At 42.4% G+C, this 15,027-nt stretch overlaps 1 protein-coding gene across 2 annotated transcripts in view; it reads right to left on the reverse strand.

The window, feature by feature from the left end:
* The window catches only part of ARSJ (arylsulfatase family member J), a 44,786-nt gene extending 30,732 nt beyond the window's left edge, over positions 1-14,054 (reverse strand). The window contains exons 1-2 of one of the 2 annotated variants that reach the window (XM_049815510.1): positions 14,016-14,054; positions 12,816-13,201 (exon numbers count right to left, since the gene is read on the reverse strand). In XM_049815510.1, the coding sequence (XP_049671467.1) occupies positions 12,816-13,192 (377 nt within the window). In that variant the 5' untranslated portion in view covers positions 13,193-13,201; positions 14,016-14,054. Of the gene's footprint in view, positions 1-12,815; positions 13,456-14,015 lie in introns of those variants that run through there. The other variant, XM_049815509.1, reaches the window with a different exon arrangement.
* Positions 14,055-15,027: the final 973 nt, after the last annotated feature.

Below are 15,027 nucleotides of genomic sequence, written 5' to 3' on the forward strand. Positions count from 1 at the left end.
AAAGCATGCATGGTAAGGCTCAAAGAATTTTATTCAGCACATTTTACACACAGGGGGAGCAGTCATATACTTCAAGTATGTAACTAAGGTGTTTTCAGACACCTCCTCAGAGATGCCCATTTATCTCCACTGACTACATATATATATATATATATATATATATATGGCTATAGAGGGTCCCAGCTTTTTTTTTTTTCACACAGAAATGCGTTACTCTGATTTTTTTTCTTTTCAGATGTCCTCAGACTGTGACTTGTTTTTTAAGAAAAGCAAAGCAAAATAGCCCACAAACTTAATTTTGCCTGACCTAGGCTGACTCACCACGGGTAATGGTAGCAAAATATATGGTTTTGTTACTGAAGTGAGCAGGTATGACTCAGATACATAGAGGAAACATGTTGAATAATAAAGCGTCATCTTGACCTGATGGTTTTTCAGATTTAAAAGCACTATAAGGACTTGCACAGAAAAGCTACTCTATACAAACAAAACTGTTAAATCAGCTTACTGGTAAAAATCATAACTAGTTAACAAATGCGGTGTAGGAGATAACAGGTAGAATTCAGACTATTAAATGCCAGCGCACTTCAAGGTTACATTTAGTAGCAGCAGGCATACATTTAGTAGCAGCAGGCAGAGTATCAAAAGGATGCTGAAGAAAGCCACTTGGCTTCTTGTAGCAACACAGATAAGAGCCTTGAGGTTAGTATAGAAGACATTAACACGCTACTTGAACTACATTTCCCCAGTGGAAAACAGCCAATGTTTTGCATGGCAGAAATATAATGTACTATATAGAAAGCTCTGAGCTCAGAGCAAGCAGAAGCATTTCTACTGAAAACATCTTTGAAAATATCTGACTCCTCCAAACGGAGGCTAAAAAGCCTGCTGCTGCTGGCCTCTGGTCTGCAACCAACTCAACCCTGGCAAGTTCCATTCTGCAAAGTCTCATCACAACCATATAAAGCAGTCCCAAAATTTCAAATTGATACAAGGAACATGAAAACAGAAGCTGGTAACAATGGAAACCCAATACAAAAACCATATAATTCTCTCAGGTGGCAAAAAACATACAAAACATTGAACTGAAGAGAACCTTGAAACTCTGAGAGATGCTACATGCAGTTTCACTGTGGGAAGCACGTTACAACGAAAGGTTATAGAATGAAATCTGTGAGAGAGGCAAGACTCAACAAGGCTGTAACAGTGTCAAACAGTATTACCTAAGCTCTTAATCATTACATAAGATTGTAATATACCTAGTATTGCCAAGATGGCCAAATATTCCTCAGTTTATCACAGAAGCTCATTCTTTTTAATCTTAAATGAAGCCTTAAAGGTTTTGCAATGTAAAAGGGCCAAATTTGTACAATTACAAAATTAAGAACCAAGGAAATGTTATCTTCCTTCTGCACTGTATGCAGGATCGAATTCTCATCTTCCTATTAAAATGAATTCCATATTGTAACAGCAGCAACAACAAAGTTAAGAAGAAACAAGACAGAAATAAATTTCACAAATGGTATAACCGTTTCAGTGAAGTACATACCTGACACATGTAAGTCTCTCTATCTTTATTAATGTATATACTTCCTGCATAGATCTGGTAAAAGTACAGGTGACCATTCAGAATTTGAGATACAATGCTAAATGCAGTGGTGTTACATTCTTACTGGTATGCTGTGTTCTTAAAGAAACAAGACTTTAACAGGGCTGTAATAACAATGGCTCAGGAGAGCGAGCATTCAGACTGGTTAAGAGGGCCATAAACAAAGCAGGCAAACATTCCAAATTTTTTTTTTTTTTTTTTTTTTTTTTTGCCTAGAGTACTTCTACAGGGGGAGAAACAACACAGGAGTAAGTTGCTCCTTCCTGCCCTCCACCAGGAATTTTACTGTGACAAATTAGAACCATAAAATAATTTAAGTCGGAAGCGACTTGTGGAGGTCGTTTGGTCCGACCCCCTACAAAAGCAGGGCTAATTCCAATCTCATCCAGGCTCCTCAGGGCACTCTCCAGTTGACTTTAGATGTCTCCAAGAATGGAAATGGCACAACCTCTCTGAGCAGCCTGATCTAGCCTTGATGCAACCAGTGCCCATTGTCTTTCCTCCTTTCCCTGCGCATCTCTGAAAGAACCTGCTTCTGCCATTCTGCTCTTCCCAGGAGGTAGTGGAAGACAGGGATGAGATTCCCCTCATCCTTGCCTTCTGCACAGTAACAAACCCAGCTCCCAAAGCCTCACCTTGTGTGTAAGGTGGTGAGAAAACTGAAGAAAAGCATCCTACAGGAGAGTAAATTCTAGAAGCAGACTGCAAATGAGAACAAATTTGAAATGATGGTGGTAAAGTAAGTACAAAAGTCAAAAAACTCTGCTCTAAGAGAAAGGTAGCAAACAGAATAGCTTTCTCTGAAGTCTTTTGAAAACAGGACCATGGAACAGTTAAGGAAGGAGCTGCCATTATGCTGTGGTCATTAACAAATTCACTAAACTAATTTTATCAGTTGGCTTTTAAAAAGAAAGAAACATCAAACCTATTTTTAAGAGATGAACAGAAATATGAAAAAGCTCATGAAACAGTGTTTTTTTTTAATTTACTAAAACTGTTAACCTGGTAAAGCTAGGGAATTCCATAACAACAGTCCAGACTCCAATTTCTTCAATACTTTGCAATATTTTCTTATTTCCAGGAAACAATAAAAGAGAGCTTATAAAGTCAGTGTGTCTCTGCTGTGTAATGTAAATTGGCAGGAGGCCTAATTAGACAACCTCCAGAGGTCTCCTCAAACCCAGTTTTCTATGATTCTATGAACTGTAATACATGACAACTAAAACTAAGTATATAAAATGTGATGGTAAGTATTGCTTTGAAAAAGTTTATTGAATTCAGAGAGGCACAATTTGTGAGGTAACAGTATATCTGTTAGAGTATATTTAGTCTAAAGGTACTACATTGCTTCCCCCTACCCCAAGACTAATTTTCTCCACTCCCTCCAGCTTCACATTTTCCTCAAATTGTGATCTTTCTTCAAATTTGTAATTTTCTCCTTCAAAACAGAAGGAAACTAATTTCTTATGAGAGCTTATTATCACAGAGATTGCCTCTACAGTAGTACCTTGGCACCCACTTATGTACTATAAATGTTAAGAAAAATTGCATAATGTTGTCTCATATGGTACAATATTCTCTATCAGGGAAGAAACTCTTAAAAATGTATAAATGAAGAGAAAGATGGACTGAATCTGAAAATGGACACAAGATATTTACCTAGAAAACAGCTAATATTCTGATAAATGGATGTATTGGAATTAAAATGTACTCCAAAAGGCTGAATTAATATTTCAATATTTTTTTTAAGTAAAAATAAAAGCAAAATAAAATACAGAGCAATTTCGTTAGAATCCTGCATTCCTCTATAATCAGATTAAAATATCAAAAAATAAGGATGCTGTTTTGCTTTTAGTACTAAATATCAGGTCTTTTTCATTATTAGAAGAAATAGAATGTTCAGCAATGGGAAACTTTGGTTTTCCACTGTCCATCACAAAAACTGCCTGTATGCCATCACTCTGTGCCATAACACAACAAACACCTAAGAGGAAGAGAACTTGACAGCATTAATAAATCTTATTCTGAAATATCTTTCTCATGTGGATCTCCACGCACAAAATGATAAATCAGACCATGCAATGTGTACAACAGAAGCTGGAAACTGATAACGTAGCAAGATGCATTGCAAAGTCTGTCTTTCACTGTGTCATAAGCAAACTGAGACCGAGGGAGGGAGTTTAGGCCTGATTCTACGTTATCTGCTGAGGATTGTGACTTTAAGCAAGGTTAAGATTTGTGGGGACCTTCTTCTGTACCGGTTTTAGTATCATTTAAGCTTCCAAATATTGGAATAAACACTTCCATACTTATGCTTACCAATCTTAATAACCAAATACATTTCTATGACTTATTGTCTGTCTTTTAAAGGAGGCAGTGGACTGCTTTTTCCTCCAACACATGGGACAGGAATGGACACTGGCGTCTCAGACGTAAACCTCGATTAGCTCCATGCTCTTTCTCACATTCTTCCCTCCCCTGCGCGCGAGGACCCCCCCAGGTCATACACTCGCTGGTGCCACTAGTTCAGCAGCCTTCCCCCGACCAGTCGCACCCCTGCCCATGTGCAAGATGCAGTTCATCTGCGGATCACAGCCAACCACCCACAAATACGACGTGCCATGACAGTGAGAAAGCTGTCATGGCACAAATGTCTTTATTAATCAGGTGTGTAAGTGTAAGAAAAATAAGGTATACAAGGTTCCTATACATTGATTTTCTGCCCCTAGGTTGAAAATAAAGGCTCTGGGGCCACAGCATACTTACGATATTAATAATATCTACTTTAATACTTATTATCTAATATAGTCTCTTCACATATGCATTTGAGAAGATAATTTCGTATTTGAAGCATATTAAAAAGTATTTCATTACCACAGATTTGTTTTCTAACTCTAGCAATGTTCTCCCCCCACCCCGAGCTTGATAATATGGTGATAACTGCCTGAATTAATAAGCAGGTGATAGCTGACACAGTTAATTAATGTATTACAATTGCAGTTGAACTAGAATCATGAAACACATTTAACTTCTTTCTTATTATGAGCCAGCAGGTACAATAAAGTTCCCTATTTAAAATTTTTCAATTTCATCACCAACCACAAAAAGTCAAAAGCTATTTTAGTCAAACGTCAACAGTTAAAACATCTTTTATATTACTATTTTAAATTTGTTACCCATTAGTGTTATCTTGATTTCTTTCTGAACTCTTCATATTGCATTTACATTTACAGAGACAAGGTGAGGTCACCAGCCAGATCTACTGGCTTTTAAGTAAGAAAACTAATAAATTGGGCAGCTATTACAAAAAGGCTACTGATAAAGAGAAAGCAAACACATCCTACACGGGATCACTCACACAAGCACAATCTTCGTTTACCTTATACTATTTATATTAATCTAATGAATTAAGGCTGGTGAAATTACCCCATTCGTTCTTAAGCATACATTCTAAAACTAAGCAAACTCGCCTCAGGGTAGAAAAATCTGACTATGAATCAATACAAAACAAGGCAAAAAATACAGGGGAAATAGGAAACCTCCAAGATTTACAGATAGGAATTAATGAGAAAGTGCTAGCTCCTCACACCACAAGGAACTGTACTAGTCTGGAGTAGAACACGAAAAAAGCAGCATGAAGTGTCATGTGCTGAAGGGGCAATTGCTCACGTGTGTCAAATGGTATCCATTAAGAAACATTAATGTTTTAGGTTTTTAATGGAAATCACCAGATTCCACAAAAAAATATAACATTTTCATGTAAAAATCAATTCACACCAATTACTACAACACAAGGAAAAAAATATCTAACTCCCCAAAATCTGAAATAGATTATAGTATTAGTTCGTCTAAAAGAAAAAAGAAATAAATCAAAAGATAACCACAAGTTCCATAAATCTAATGGCTTAGTTTTCATCCACCCATCTTTCTTGACACATGGTAATATAAAATAAATGCTTACACTTTTCATTTACCATATTTTACTATGATTTTTATTTGCCTGTGCACATATTAATGAAATGTCACTCTAAGGATATGAAATATTACAATGAGAATGTCCTCAATTCTGTGAGGACTGCTTTGCTAGGCAGACATCATGGGAACAGGGGAAAGAAAAAAAAAGGGGGGGGCACATTTTAAATGGATTCAAGAATGAGCAAACATTTTATAAGTTTAAAAATCTCCATTACCCTAAAATAACATTGTATTAACAGGTGCAGAGGCCCTGATTCAACAAAACAAACACAAAATTGTTTTAAAATCAGAAGTGCAGAAAAACTCAAAAACAGAATTAAGATACACACAATTATGAAAACAAACTCCTGGGTCTGATACTATCACCAACATAAATGTCACAAAGACAAAAAGAAAGTAGACAGATACTTGCCTTCTTCTGACCTTTAGCTCATAAATCTGGCAAATCTTTCTGTGAAATGTAAAGTATTTTAATGAAAACATGAATGTAATTTGTCCAAATTTTAAGTCCCATCTAACTTGATCATCCTGGTCTAAATCCTTTGACATGAAAGTAAAACCCATCTTTTTACTACACAGTTTTATTTCCAGGCATCCATCTCAGTTTCCCATCTTGATTCACTTAAAGGGTCTCATGAAGGAAGAGTAACATTGAAAAGTGAGAGTTATAATAGGAGTCCACCACTACCACTCATTGAAGTTATTGTTATAGGCAGCAATATGCATCATCAATTGCGAAGCAAACATATCAGGAACAATGCTGAATGAGCAAAATTCCTTAATTATTTTAAGCCTAACTTTTCCATGGAATATAATTTCTCTTTTCCAGTTTAAAAAAAAAAACCCAACAAAAAAAAACAAACCACAGGCTAAAAGTCTCTATAACTTAAACTCCTCAGAGTACTGATAACTTACAATTGCAGAGTTTGTAAATTTATTTCCAACTGCGCTCCTTTAACTTACTGCACTTTATATAAACTGGACAATGAAAAAAAGAAGTTAATCCATTTCTACTATCTAGGTAGTCATGTATGTCAGATAATGCTATGTTTGTCTTATATGCAGCAGACCTAAACTATCAAACAATATTCTTAAATGTTACCAGAAAGTGATGCAAGGAAAAGTTATCACAACCTGTACTACACTTTGCTACTTCCTCCATGTTATTTTTTTTTAATCTTTATTGTTTGCATGTAGTTTCCTTTCCAACTCTTTCCTCCAAATGCTCCTTTGTACCCTGCATTAATAATTATGATGATATGAACAGACTTCTCATAGCTTAAGACCATAGAGCAATTCAGTACCTGGATCTAATTTTCTGCAGAACAAACGGAGGAGAGCACAGAGGCAGAACAAAACAAGAAAAGGAAGTGCTTGCATTTAATTACTTATTCATTCTCTGTGTATGCTGCATATATATATGTGGACAATGTCATCCTAAGTGAAAGACACAACGAGAACATGGAAAAAGATACCTCAACATCTTTGGCAGCAGTCCCACAAATTGTCCTGAAAGAAGTCAGCAGAAATAAATAATTACATACCACAAGAGTTATGAAGGCCTAGGGGGAAAAAATCTTGAAAATTTTCAGAGAAAATGAGGATATGGAAAACGGGAATTTCTAGGAGAAACCTGAAATGAAACTTTCACACAGACTGTCTTCTCTCAGAATGAACACTGAAATAATTTCTAGCATTTAAAAACATTTTATGAGCTGTCCTGGTTTCAGCTGGGATAGAGTTAACTGTCTTCCTAGTAGCCGGTACAGTGCTATGTTTTGAGTTCAGTATGCGAAGAATGTTGATAACACTGATGTTTTCAGTTGTTGCTCGGTATTGTTTAGACTATAGTCAAAGATTTTCCAGCTTCTCATGCCCAGTCAGGGCACAAGAAGTTGGCACAGGACACAACCAGGGCACCTGACCCAAACTGGCCAACGGTGTATTCCATACCATGGGATGTCCCATCTAGTTTAGGAACTGGGAAGTGGGGGCAGGGAATCGCCGCTCGGGGACTGGCGGGGTGTCGGTCGGCGGGTGGTGAGCTATTGCCCTGTGCATCATTTGTACATTCCAATCCTTTTATTACTACTGTTGTCATTTTATTAGTGTTATCATTATCATTATTAGTTTCTTCTTTTCTGTTCTATTAAACCATTCTTATCTCAACCCAGGAGTTTTACTTTTTTCCCCGATTTCCTCCCCCATCCCACTGGATGGGGGGGGGAGTGAGTGAGCGGCTGCATGGTGCTTAGTTGCTGGCTGGGGTTAAACCATGACATGAGCATTCTCCTTTAGAACGCCTTCTGTAGTTAATATGTACTTCAAATGAGCCACAGATGAATACGAGTTGGAAGAGAAGCCATCCAGTTCAACCCTTTTCCCCAAGACAGATTCAACTACATTATGTCATTCCTGACATATTTGTCTTGTCTGTTCTTAATGACTTCCAATGAAGAAACTCAGCAATTTCCCAAAGCCAGCTATTCCAGTGTTTCACAATCTTTAGCATTAGGAAGTTTTCCTTATTATCTAACCTGAAGTTTTTTCCTCTACTCAGGAAATCCCCTCATTTCTTGTACCATCCATCATGGCACTGAAAACACATTTATGCCCTTTCTCTTTGCATAGCTCTTAAAGTACCCAAGAGTTATCATCTTCCTGAGATATCTGATCACCCTTATCTGGACACTATCCAAGTATGCACATTGCTCTTGGAGAGCAATGCCCAAGTTTGGGCACAAGTGCTCCAGCTGTAGGGCAAAAAGGCTGCTTCACGTTTCTCCTAGGCTCCCCTGTTTATACAAACTGGTTTGATGTTTGTCTTTTTTGTAACAGCATGACACTGTTGACTTTATATTCAGTGCATGATTCACTATCATTCCAGCTACTTTTCTAAAGAAATGCTGTCTAAGCAGTTGTTCACCAACCTCTGCTTGTAAAGTTATTCCTGCTTCAGCATAGTATCTTCTTTTTATCACTGCTGACTTTAATTCTGCTTTATTTTCAGATTATTTCTCTAATTTGTCAAGATGATTTTCAATATCACTACAGTCCCTTAACGCTGGCATATTTAATCAGAACATTTAATTTCATCATCCAGGTTCCTAATGGAAACATTGATCAGAATTAAAACTCCAGACTGACAACTGCCAAGTCTCTTTACTTCAGAGCAGATAAAGCACCAGTCATAAGCTTTCAAAATGTCTTAAAAAAACCTCTGCAAAACTGTCCACACACTGACTATACTTCAATAACACTTCATTTAAAAAAGAGACGACTCTTTATGATAATGTAACTTAACAAATTATCTAAATAAGCAATACCACATGTGACCATAACAAATCAATCTTATACTCTCTACCTCATCTCAATCCACTCTCATACACGCACATGCAGAAAACTCGACACACAAATAATCTTAGATTTTCTTAGTACGCTACGTGACCTGTATTGTTCCATAAATCAAGACCTTCTTAAACCGTACTACCAAACTGGTCTACAAGACTATTCAGGCAATGAAAAATCACCAAGGCTATTAAGCACACAGATACAGCAGCTAACTCAGTAAGTGCTTGGCCAGCCGGCTGCTGGGTGCAGGCTGAGTATCCCTGTTTTCTTAACCCCTTTTCCTAGGGTGGAGAACTTGAAGATTGAAGTCTGAGCCACTATTTTTTATGTTCTTCTATGTAAATTACAGTAACATAAACAACAGAAATGTGTTTATTTTTCATTTCTTTCAGAGATGAGTTAAAAAGTAGTCTTCTAGTTTAGCTGTGTTCTGTACGACATCCATGTCTCTCTGTATTTTAAGGATACTCCAGCATGGCTGACGTACGCGCCCACACAAATTTCCTCTCACCTAACTCAGTGCCTGTTTAAGATAGGTTTCACCTCAGCGCTATCTTAAAGCTAGGTATCCTGAGCTATTCTGCTCAAATTATTTAGTTCACTGAGGCATGCCTATTACTTTCAAGGAGAAAACAACAAAAAATACTGTATCACGCAATACAAAAGGTCTGGAGGACAACTTAGGGTCACTCACATCCTTTGGGAGAAAGAGAAAAAAATAAAAAAAAAAAAGCCAAACATGCCTACAGTCTTTCTGCAATTTATCAGCAGGTCAATAACATCTTGAGTACATGCAGGCCACTGCCCTGCTCAAACCCGCACCAAGCAACACTAGGGATGAGTGTCCATACCCCACCAATTATCAAATTTTCAATCCAGCTGTAGGAGCTCCGGCAGGAACTGCAGCGGTCCCGGGAGCAGCCCAAGGCAGAACAAACTCTCTCGCCCAGGTCACTCCTGTGCTCGCAGTTGTGCAGCTGCGGAGCACGGGCTGAGCCGCTTCCCGAGTGAGAGCCGCCTCCCTTACCTCCCCGCGTTGGCCCCAGCACAGCCGGCCGGGAGAGCACATCACATGTGGCACTCGGCCCACTGGCTCACACTTTTCTTCTCTGTTCCCAAGATTCAGCTCAGCTGCTACCCCCTCCCCGCATCCATAAATAAAGCCCAAAATAAAAAGCTGTGGAAGCCAGCCTTACTACTGGCCTAAAAGCAATAGGTTTTGATGGAGTGAATGGGGAAAGAGGTAATACTGGTGGAAAGCAAGAAATGAAAGTGGGCCAAAGCCTCAAGCACAGGACATGTGAAAGCAAACAGAGGGAAGTAGAAGTGGGCAGAAAGACAGGCTCACCAGCTGTTACGCTGTGGCACGGCACGAAGGGGAAAAAAGAGCTAATTCTACCTCTTCCTTTTAACACGTCACTTCCAACCTCCTTCCCCATGCTCACTCGCTAGCATAGGACAGCTACCAGAAGAAGGGTCTCTTTACTAGCACGAGCCTTAGAGGGACTGTCTGGAGACCTACGAAGAATTTGGAGCATTCGAAGTCTCTTTGCCTGAAGTCTAACTTCCACTTGGCAATGTGAGTCAGTGCTCCCTAATGAGTCTGGTTTACACAAGTCCCTCTGTTTTTCATCGATCAATCAGGTAAAGTCTGGACCATGTTAAGCATGGTATGGGTACTGGGAGGCATGCAGCATCCAGGTGATCCTTCGGTGGACGAGCAGGCTTTTAGCCTTGAACTAACACATGTTGGAATTCAAGAAATAACAGCACTTCTGGATTAGAAGTTTCTGAGTCCTGGCATTTTAATTAAGATGCCTCTACTAAGTAAGCATTAAAAGTATTTATCACTAGCATTTATCTTCAGCCAGAATGGATAATAGTATCGTCTGAATCTGCCTTGTTAATACTCTAGCTGAGCCTGTTAACCCCTCACCATTCCCTCACTTATTTCTCAGTCATGTGAGGCAGTTCTTTCTCTCTGCTGCTCCTTTTTCCCAAAGTAGAACAACATGAAAAAAATGTTCTAAGGGTTTTAGACCAGGAGACTAAGAAAATAAAAACTAAGTATAAGCAAATTTCTTTTTTCCTAGAAAAGGTTCCAAATCCAAAGTAGGCAGATTTGCAGAACCATTTCCGCCTGACGAGCTGAAGAAAAGAGCAGGATTCCTCCAAACATGCCTACCTTTTACTATTAGTATGTATTTACACACAAACTGTTCCACATTTAACGAAGGATTAAAATAGTTAAATTGAGTTACTGTTATTCCTTACTTTACTTTTATTATTTTTTGTGTTTAGACGACCTCCGCAGTCTCCAAGAGCCAAAGCAGCACCCTGGTTCCCCTGGAACCCAGTCGTCCCATTCCTCCAGCCACTGCATGAGTCATTATTGTGGAGCATGACATTCCCTTTGTAAAGCACTGGTTCCCAAACCACCATCCTCAGAAAGCTGGCTGGTTACATGCTGCTGGCACAGGTCCTTGCTTCCAACTGCTGCATGGCTTTAAAGACAACCAAGATGCATTAAACTTTACCCTGATACACATTTCCCTTGTAAGCTGCTACCTCAGTTGCCGCAGGGCAACTATGTTCTTGTGAATGAGTGAGTAGGTGTCTCAAAATAATTTCTAAGACACAGTCCACACAAACAAAAAAGAAAAGAAAAAAAAGAAACCCAAACCAAAAACCCGCAAGGAGAAGTCTTGCACTAGATAACGTGTCAGCTCTCCATGCAAATCTCCCTGGTCCAGCAAGTCTGGGAACTAGACCGAGACCAGGAATTATCTCCAGCTCTACCATGTGGAGATGCAAGACACCAGGCCAGTTGCTTGTTTTATTTAAACATGTGTTTCTTTTACCAGCAATATTAACATTGCCTTGTTCCTGTTTATACTTACAGAAAGGAGAAAATAAACTATGTAACTTTTTCCCTCTCATTTTGTTTTGCTCTTTTAAGAGTTCCCTGTTCCTGTCAAAGTGAGTTAGGCTAAACAGAAACAAGGCGGTTTTGTTCCAGAGCAAATGCGTCCACACTTGGAGTTATTTGGGAACCGTTCCTACAGTTTACATGCATACCACCCCACCCCCCCTTAATCCTCCTTAACCTTCACACGAAAGAAGGCCCTTAGGTTGGGTAATTGGTTCTTTACTTAACAGACCACAAGAAAACACAATTTACCAGAGACAGCAAAGCACGCAATACCAACACGCTGCTTTTACCGGTTTGGTGAGGCACCTATTTTAGCGACTTAAGAGAAAAGTTTCTAATCACCTGCAAAGGGTCAACTGCATCATGACAAGAGCGATACTGCAGCTCAGAGGATCCTGAAAGAGAGTCTGGATTCCCTGCACTAATCCACAAGTGACACACTGGGGAATCAACTCATAAATTCAACACAACCCTCAGCGAGAACTCGCGTTAAGTCCAGGCTCAGCGAGACCCATGATCCAGTGTGCCGGCTGCAATGAATGTACTGGAGAAAACGTAACGCTTTCAGTTCCCCAACACAGACTCCTCCTGTAAGTCACTCTGAAATCGCACAGAAAATCTAAGCGGATCACTTCCCAGTAACAGCAACGTTACTTGACAACTAGCACGTATGTTAGTAACGCAGTAAATGTAAATGTACTACAGCACTCTGCAGGGGTAGCTCACAGTGCTGAATCCTTATTGGCTCACAGAGCGCGAGTTTTTATTTTGCTCTTTCAAACGAATTAGAAAGTCCGTTTTGTGCAAGGCTTTTAAGTGAATCGGAAAGGCACCTCTCTGCCTACAGGCTAAAACGGAGGTGTACCCGGCCAGGTTCGCCCTGCGCTCTTTTCAAGAGGGACAGCGTTTAAGCCGGTGAGGTGAAGGATGAAGTAGTAGTAAACTTACTTTCCAGTGATAAATTGGCTTCTGGATGGTGTGCACATAGGCTGTACATAATAGTTCTCCAGTTTAACCCCTTCAGCAGCTAGCTTGTCCAGAGTGGGCGTCCTGATCTCCGATCCGTGGTACCCTACGTCTCTGAAGCCCTGATCGTCGGCCAGGATGAAGACGATGTGAGGCTGTGAGCCGGGGGCGCCGGCCCCCAGCTCCTCTCCCGGCCCGGTCCTCGTTGCCTCCGTCCCTCCGGGGCCGAGCCCGAGGCTGTCCCACGACAGGTAGCCGTAAGTGAGGAGGCTAAGGACCGAGAGGCCGGCCAGCACCCCCACGGCCACCATCTTCCCCTTGCAGAGGCGGTGAGGCCAGCTGCGCCCACCGCGGGCCATTCACCTCGGCTGGAGCAAGAGCGAGACAGAAGAGAAAAATAATAATAAAAAGGGAAAAAAAACCAAAACCGCCAACAAAGCGAAACGGTCTCTGAGGCGGGGGCAGGGAGCGTCAGAGCTCCCGCCGGCCGGCGGAGCGGAGAGGAGCCCCGCTCATCGCGCCCGCCACCAACTTCAGCAACTTCGGCCGCTGCTGCGGGAGAGGCGGCGGAGGCCGCCCTGCCCCGTGCCGGTGCTGGAGCCGGAGCCGGAGCCGGAGCCGGAGCCGGTGCCGGTGCCGGCCGGGTGGGCAGGGCCCCGCCGGGGGTCACAGCATCCTCGGCCCGCCTCCGGCCCCGCGCCGGGGCGCCGCTGCCTGCCCGTCCCGGGGCCGGTGCCCATGGCGGGGCGAGTCAGGGCGCCCCGGCGCAGCGCGGCCGCGGCCAGCGGGACGGGACGGGACGGGACGGGACGGGATAGGACCGGGCGGGACGGGACGGGTCGGGACGCGCCGGGCCGCCTCCCCCGCGCCCCTCGGCGCACACCGGCCCCTCCGCCCGCCCCCTCCGGCGCTGCCGGGCCGCTCCCTCCCCTCCCCGCCCCTTCTCTCCTCTCCCCTCCTCTCCCCGCCGCCCCCCGGCGGCTCCCGCGCAAGGCGGGGGAGGGCAGGGGGACCCCGGCCTCGGGAGGCAGCCGGAGCCCTGCTCCCCCCCCCCCCTGCAAACCCATCTCCTGCCTGCGCCTTCCACCCGGCCAGCCCCCTCGGCAGCTTCTTTCTTCCCTCCCTTCCTCCCTCCCTCCCTCCCTTTTTTGCCTTTCGTCCTGTCTCCCCCTCTCTCCGCACCTCCTCTCCTCTGCCTCGCTCGCCCCCCGCTCGGCTGCTGGTGCTTCCCCCGCTGCTCCCCGCATGTCGGAGGCGAAGCTCTCCTCTCCCCCCCTCCGCTGCAAAAGGCAGCCCTTGCCGCCGGCGAGTCCTGCGGCTCCTTCCCAAAGCTAGGTGGTCGTTTTGCCCCCCGCCCCCGCCCCCAAAATATCGATTGGTTTAAGTGTTTTTGAAATCGCCACAAACATCTGGAAGGTATGAATGGACCGGATTTGTTTTCGGCCACAAACCAGTCCCAAATCCCAAACCCTCCAATTCTGGTAAGGCTGTGGCAAACGCAAGGAATGTGCCTATTGAAAGTGCTATCATTTTTAAAAATTTGGGTTAAAGTATGAATGTGCTGCAGTTGCAAAACACAACTTCACCCCAGTCCTGAAAGACACTGAAGCAAGCAGAAACTTAACATTCATGCGTGATTAGGCTAAACTGAAGTAAATGTGCAGGTTTGACCTGTCTAACATGAGTCATCATGACAGCAACAACTTTTACTCAAACTTGATTTTATAAAGCATTAACTCTTAAACACCTATGGGGACGAAACCCTGTAGTTACTGCACCTCTGCGCCGGCAGCCCCCAGAAGCTCCGGCTGGTTCCAGCTACCAGACAGCCTGGCTGGTATCCCTCCTGCAGGAACGAACGCTTCTCTCTCTCTCGTTTTAAAAGCTGACAGATTCTAGTACTGAAAGTTCAGTATACTCTTAAAGGTTCGCTCCGCTCCCCATGGCTCTCAGTAATACCACCTCAAACAGCCTTCTGTAGAATAGGGGAATGGTTTTGGATGGGGAGGGAGCAAGGGAGGCTTTCCTCATGGAGCACAACTTCCCTCTTGCATGGAGTGTTATTCGCTTGTGCACTGCCTGAAAAATCAAATCAGCTGGAGTAGCTTCTCTAATGAAGTTCCTAACATTGCCATTATCATATCAGAACAGAAGGGGTGGCATGACCGTCAGTTTAATGGTTCCCAAAGTTAAT

Source organism: Accipiter gentilis, chromosome 12, assembly GCF_929443795.1.
Source record: "Accipiter gentilis chromosome 12, bAccGen1.1, whole genome shotgun sequence".
Lineage (NCBI taxonomy): Eukaryota > Metazoa > Chordata > Aves > Accipitriformes > Accipitridae > Astur > Astur gentilis.